The 7063-nt window shown below is 37.0% G+C and overlaps 1 protein-coding gene across 1 annotated transcript; it reads left to right on the top strand.

Moving 5' to 3' along the window:
• The first annotated feature begins 797 nt into the window (after window positions 1–797).
• LOC113767604 (ABC transporter B family member 25-like) lies at window positions 798–6839 on the top strand. Its single transcript, XM_027311754.1, has 17 exons — window positions 798–966; window positions 1356–1424; window positions 1546–1581; window positions 1663–1737; window positions 1829–1953; window positions 2222–2321; window positions 2445–2616; window positions 2717–2835; window positions 3670–3780; window positions 4021–4165; window positions 4327–4459; window positions 5310–5385; window positions 5482–5547; window positions 5697–5804; window positions 6004–6111; window positions 6194–6391; window positions 6481–6839. The coding sequence occupies exons 1-17, from the start codon at window positions 895–897 to the stop codon at window positions 6682–6684; spliced, it is 1917 nt and encodes a 638-aa protein (XP_027167555.1). The 5' UTR covers window positions 798–894; the 3' UTR covers window positions 6685–6839.
• Window positions 6840–7063: the final 224 nt, after the last annotated feature.

Here is a 7063-nt window from a genome sequence, read left to right as displayed (position 1 = left end):
GAGCTAGAATCCCATATCTAACAATTACCTAACTAATATCTTTCTTTTGTACCAAGCCCCAAACTAATGGGTGAATTTCAATTTAGCCCTTCAAAATAGACTAAAGTGTCAATTTAGCCCATAAAAGTGATTAAGTCACAATTAAGCCCTTAAATGTAGAATTTTGTGTCGAATATGCCTTTTCCTCATTTCATATTTGGTTAATAATATTTGAATAAACTTTAATAATGAAGTGAAACCCAACCTATTTTTTAGGGACTTTAAAGCAATTATCTTATTTATGAATGAGCTAAAAAGGATAAAATATTGCTCTTCTAATCTTAAAAAAAATGTTGCTATTTTCAATCTTCCAAATCTAATTAGAAGAGCACTATTCTACTTTTTTTTTAACCTCATTTAGATGAGAAGTTAAATTGCTCTAAAATCCCTAAAAATTAGTAGATTTCACTATAGTAGCAAAGTTTGGTTAAATGTTATTAATAGTGAATTGACAAAAGAGCTTAATTTGAACAAAAATTCCAATTTAAAAGGGTTAATCGAAATTTATTCACTTTCAAGGACTGAATTAATATTTTGGTCCATTTTGGAGCACTAAATTGAAATTCACCCATTATTATATTATAAGGTAGCATGCGAAGGTGGCCGTGAACCATCCTCTGGATTTAGCCCCGATTGGGGCGGCATATCCTCTTCTACTGTCCCCGGTCCCCACTCATTTGAAGGTAGTGACTAGCCAACTTTTGGAATTTAGTCCCCACTCCCCACTCCCCACTCTTTAGGAGTTGGTAAATCACCTTTTCCTGGTACGCCAACGACTCATGCCCCCTAGTCAAGTCTAACCGAGTCGCATCTCCCCATCTTCTGTTTAACAGGAAGAAGCTGAGAAGCAAATTGATGGACGGCTTCTCTGGTGGGATGCATGGGCATGGCTTTAAAGGTGGAAGAACTCCACTTTTAAACAAACATGTGAGTTTCCAGTTAACCATTTTCGATGGATTCTTTCAAATAAGATAATTTGGCAGCTAAACTCTTATTGGGTTCTTAAATTTTGCAGTTTATACTGTTTAATTCTCGTTTCTTTAGCTTGTTCAATTTCTTTATCCTTTTATGGTTCAGCTTATTAAGCACTTTTTTCTGGACAGTCATTAAGCAATTCTGTTGTTTAGACCGTTGAAATAGCTAAAGATTAAGAGTAAGAGATATATAACCAAGTCAAACGGAAGAATTTATTTCGGTAATGGGATGAGGATTATTGGATATGTTCGATCTGCATAAACATTTGCCTTAATAGATGGGCGTATACATTATCTTGGTGATTTCTTTTGTTTATTCGTTCATTTTTGTGCCAACACTAGGCAGAGAAAGGGAAAAATGATCAGGAAAATGGTCAGTTGACAGACCTTGAGCATGGAGATGCAGTGCAGGTAATCAAGATTCAAAAGTTCCATTCTACAATAATAGTTGTGTGCTGGATCATGACGCCTTCTTGCTAAGAGCAATGGCTAATAATCAAGCTAACCAATTTTGTGTTATCTGAAAATTCAGCCCGCAAATGTCGGATTCCTTAGAGTGTTTTCACTAGTAAGTCAATAATGTTTGCCGGTAAAATCTCATAGATTTATTGGATTCTTGACAAGTTGTTAAGAACTTGGCTGTTCGCAGGCAAAGCCTGAAGCAGGGAGTTTGATTATTGGCACAGTTGCTCTTTTGATTGCATCGACATCAAGCATACTGATTGTGAGCACAGATTCTATCTATTGTCTCTCAAATTGACCATTTAAGATATCATCTGGTTGCTTTATCATTGTTTAAAATATTTCATCTGCAGCCGAAGTTTGGGGGGAAAATCATTGATATCGTGTCTGGTGATCTCCATACACCTGAACAGAAATCTCGAGCTTTAGAAGCTGTCAAGAATACCATATTAGATATATTTCTAATAGTCATTGTTGGGTATTATTCATTGCCTTTTGGGTTTAATGTTCACTTTCAAGATTGCATAAAGCTTTTGTTTTTTATGCCCATAATTGAATCCTGCAGTTTTTAAGTGTGGCTTTGCATTTTTCTGACTGCCATAGACAATAATTTAAGGGATTAATATATCTGTATCAAAATGCTGATATTGTGGGACAAGATTATCGCTTAAAGAATGTAATATTTCCAACTGAAGCAAAAGATTTTAGTAACAATACCATCTCCAATATTGTTCTGCGCTTTTCAGGTCAGTTTGCACAGCAGTTCGAGCATGGCTCTTCTCTTCTGCAAGTGAAAGGGTTGTTGCTAGGTTGAGAAAGAACTTGTTCAGCCACCTCATTTACCAGGTCAGAGCAGCTATCGAAGGCCAATTACTGATTCTTTCTTAATCATATGGATCCCAGACATGTGACATTCTCCTTTGTTTACTTGCCAATAAACTCAATTTACATTTCCTATAAACTTACCAGGAGATAGCTTTTTTTGATGTTACTCGTACTGGAGAGCTCCTAAGTAGGCTTTCTGAAGATACTCAGATCATAAAGAATGCTGCCACTACCAACCTTTCAGAAGCTTTGAGGAATCTTTCTACAGCATTTATAGGTCTTGGATTCATGCTGACAACATCATGGAAGTTGACTTGTAAGTCTAGCCATATCTTATGCATACTTCAATAGACTTAATTCTTCTTGTTAAACTCTAACATGTTAGCATACTTTGTGTTTACTCCTTTGTGTCTCAGTGTTGGCTTTGGCCGTTGTTCCACTCATATCTGTTGCAGTGCGTCAATTTGGCCGCTATCTTCGTGAACTTTCTCACAAGACTCAAGCTGCTGCTGCCGTAGCTTCCTCAATTGCTGAGGTTAGTGCATTCAGCATTAGTACCAATCCACTAAATAATGTTGTAAACTACCAGATTATGGAACAACTCCAAGGTTGCACACACTAAAGCCTTGACAGTGCTTCATATACTGACTTAAATTTTCATCGTACAACTACCAGATTAGGCTGCTGTACAACAAAGTTATAGTTTCCCCATGAACACTTCAAAACTTCATATGAAGTTGATATGAGGTCAGAGACAGTGGTATCACAAACTTATTGAATAAATGGGATACAACTGTCATTAACCTTGTATTAATTTTATGCTGTTTTGAACTGTTGATCAGGAAACTGGAACTTTGTGATACAGAAGTCTCTGTTTCATCTGGTTGTTGCATTACTAAAAATTCACCTTGAGAAATACAAAAGACCTCAAAAATCTTGAAAAATGAAGTTAGCAAGTCAAACTAAGGAGTACATGAGCGAGGAGGCACACAAGTATTTTACCCAAAATTGCACCTTCAGCTGATATAAACTGGTAGGGGATCTAAAATCTTACATTATGTCCTATGTTTAACTGCTCTTAGTAGTTACCATTCTCAATGAAGAAATTCTTTTTAAGCTTTGTAAGAGGGAGGGGGAGTGAGTTTGTAAGACCAGGAACAAGGACCTTTGACTGTTTGTTAGGTTCAGTTTTCATCAGCGATAGGCTCCAAGTATTACTTAATTTGGTAAAAACCTATAATATCAATGGACTCAAATGTGTTAATTAGTCAATAGATGCACAGGTTATTTGAGATTCCATGCCCTGAGAAACTTACCACTTTTTGTCCTCTCCCATTTTTTCCCTGAGAATCTCTTGAGTTTTGTTCAGGAAACATTTGGTGCCATACGTACGGTTAGATCCTTTGCTCAGGAAGATTTTGAGATGTCACGCTACTCAGAGAAAGTAGACGAGACACTACAGCTTGGACTCAAACAGGCAGTAAGTTCCCCCAATGCTTTCTTTTCAACTATAGACAAATTGAAGATGCTTTCTGTGATAGATTAATGAGTTATACTCATAAGAAGGACATGGCTTACAAGTAGATTAGAGCGCTTGTGTATTTTTAAGGAGTTAGAGAGAAAAGAATAGTCTCTTTCTCTGCCAGATTAATTATATAGCGATGTTGTATAAATATTAGGATTGCAAGACTCATTATAGTATCTTGTGCTTCGGGTGCAGAAGGCTGTTGGTCTGTTTTTTGGAAGTCTAAATGCTGCATCAACACTCTCTGTCATTGTTGTAGTGATATATGGAGCCACTCTAACAATCAAAGGTTCTATGAGTCCCGGGGATCTTACTTCATTCATCCTTTATAGCTTAACTGGTAATGCCCTGCCTCCACTTATATTAAGCATGCAGTGGTGATCTGTGCTATTTTTTCATCCTTTTAAGCATTTCTTTATAATGGAAGTATTAGCAAAATCTTTCTTACACAAGCAAATATGGAACTTCCTGTTGACATGGTTTACTCCTTACAACTTGCAGTTGGATCTTCTGTATCTGGACTATCTGGATTGTACACAGTAGCTATGAAAGCTGCAGGAGCAAGTAGGAGGGTTTTTCAGCTTTTGGATCGTGTCTCATCAATGCCAAAATCAGGAAACAAGTGTCCATTGGGGTCAGTCCAACATTTGATACTTCATTCTTTACTTAGTTGCTCATCTTTTACTTTCTCAGAAGAAGCTCAAGTGTGGGATAGAAGGATTATTGTCATTTTCCATGTAGAAAAAGGAGTTGTAGCTTTCACGAATATATCTCTTAGCTATGCTTTCAAAAAGAATTGACTGAGTTTGAAAATCATTTTCATTTTACTGACTCCTTCATTATGTGTACTTCCTTATAAAACATTTCAGACTGCACAAAGTCATTTTCTCACCTAGCATGCATAAGTAATAGGAAGTAATACAAATATGTCAAGTGCATTACAACTTGATGCTATCCCCCTTTTATTAGAAAAAATCAAAGTATAGAACAGAGAATATTGAGCACAGGACTTGAAATCCTATAGATCTTGGGTGAAAGCTAAATTTGCATTAGAGCCCTTCGGAATCCTCTATATTTCAAGGTGCAACAAGTTAGCAATTTACAATTGAAGTCCAAGATTTTTCCTTTTTACACCTTGGTTAAAAAAGGCAGAGAGCATTTGAAAGAGGTAGAAACTGCTATGGTTTTCCCTTAGATACTCATCTGCCACTCAAATGCAGTATTTTCTCCTCTATAACAATCACCACAAATGCTCCTATGGTACTTCCTCCTTTTAGTTATATGCATGCAATATCTATCTTGTTTTCAGATTCTTCCCCTCCTGTTCTGCTTCTTTACGATGTTCCTTAGTTCATAATTAACTTCTCTAATTGCTAGTCCAAATATATATCAGCCAAGTGTGCTTCTTTAGTCACATTACTATTATCTTATTCAACTATGGCTGAAGATGCTAAACTTTATCTTATTTAATTTTCCTATCGTAGTGATCAAGATGCAGAAGTGGAACTGGATGATGTCTGGTTCGCCTATCCATCCCGTCCTAAGCATATGGTCCTCAAGGTAGATCATGCCTCCCCTATTATGAGTTCTGATGGAATTTTAGCAGCATTGAAACTAAAGATAATCCTTACTACAGTTTGTTCATTCTGAACTCAGGGAATAACTTTGAAACTGCAACCCAGTTCAAAGGTTGCACTGGTTGGTCCAAGTGGTGGTGGAAAGGTATCACTTCTTGGTCATGCACCCCATAACTCAAGCTTGCAGTATACTGTATAATAGATCAAACTTTGAACTGGATTGAAAATTCAAAAGTCCAATATATGCACCATAAATACCATATTCACCACTTTCTCTCTCTTTCTATGCTGCAGACAACAATAGCGAACTTGATTGAAAGGTTTTATGACCCTGTTCAAGGAAAAATTTTGTTGAATGGGGTTCCTCTGGTAGAAATAGCCCACCAGCATCTACATAGAAAGGTAATTTAACTTCTAAACTGCTCCTCTTCAAGTGTGAAGGAAATAATCACTTCACCACTGTTCGTGGATTGAGATGTCCCTTATCAAATTGAGAAGACAACTCTTGGACATTTGGACCTCAATAGACAACATCTGTATACAATTTCCAATTCATTCATGTGGGTTTTAGTAAAATTGTCATGCATTGTTGAAAGTACAGATTAGCATAGTCAGCCAGGAACCTGTTCTTTTCAACTGTTCTATTGAAGAGAATATTGCATATGGTCTGGATGGAAAAGCCAGCAGTGCTGATGTAGAAAATGCAGCAGTAAGTAGTTCCACCTCAGATGCCTCATGGCCTGGGACTGGCTTATATATGTCTGCTGATTGTCTTTCTATATACTGAGCAGAAAATGGCCAATGCACATGAATTTGTATGTAATTTTCCTGACAAATATCAAACCCATGTGGGAGAACGTGGAGTACGGCTTTCAGGAGGTCAGAAACAGAGAATTGCAATTGCTAGAGCTCTGCTGATGAACCCAAGAATTCTACTTTTGGACGAGGCTACCAGTGCTTTGGATGCCGAAAGTGAATACCTAGTTCAGGTCTGATGCGAAAAGCTTGATGTATTTCTTCTCTAAAATCATGAGCTTCCTCAAACTGTATACCCTGAATATTGTGATGCTTTATGTAGGACGCCATGGATTCACTAATGAAGGGAAGGACAGTTCTTGTCATAGCTCATAGGCTTTCAACTGTAAAAAGTGCGGACACAGTTGCAGTGGTTTCTGATGGTCAGATAGTTGAAAGTGGAACTCACGATGAGCTGTTAAGTAGGAATGGCATTTACACAGCATTGGTCAAGAGACAACTACAAGGACCCAAGGCCGAGATCTAGTTTTCGGATGTCTAACCAACACAATATGATGGCACACTATTCGTGAAATTAATTTACAAATATGTAGACATTATAACCTTCACACAATTGATCAAGGTCGAAAATGCCAATACAATTGCTAGTATCTTATGTAAAGATCTATCATTTTAACTTCATTTGGATTCTAGCATATTCCTGATTTCCCTCATTCCAAAGAATTTAAATGATGTTTAAGTTGTTCTGTGCACGCGAAAGTTGAAAAGGTTTGAAACATCCTGAAAAGGAATGATTAATGACTTCATAGCATCACCCATCATGAAGTGTCTTTGCTCCATCTTCATTTGTTTTAAAAAGGAGTAAACTACACTTAATCTCATGAAGTGTCTTTGCTCCATCTTCA

This window comes from Coffea eugenioides, chromosome 4, assembly GCF_003713205.1.
Source record: "Coffea eugenioides isolate CCC68of chromosome 4, Ceug_1.0, whole genome shotgun sequence".
NCBI classification, from domain to species: Eukaryota; Viridiplantae; Streptophyta; class Magnoliopsida; order Gentianales; family Rubiaceae; genus Coffea; species Coffea eugenioides.
This window is presented reverse-complemented; position numbering and strand designations above follow the sequence as displayed.

Coding starts and splice junctions, on each gene's coding strand:
- LOC113767604 (XM_027311754.1), top strand. CDS start 895: ATGGACGGCTTCTCTGGTGGGATGCATGGGCATGGCTTTAAAGGTGGA. Junction 2,617..2,716: donor AACATCATGGAAGTTGACTT/GTAAGTCTAGCC, acceptor TTTGTGTCTCAG/TGTTGGCTTTGGCCGTTGTT. Junction 3,781..4,020: donor AGCTTGGACTCAAACAGGCA/GTAAGTTCCCCC, acceptor CTTCGGGTGCAG/AAGGCTGTTGGTCTGTTTTT.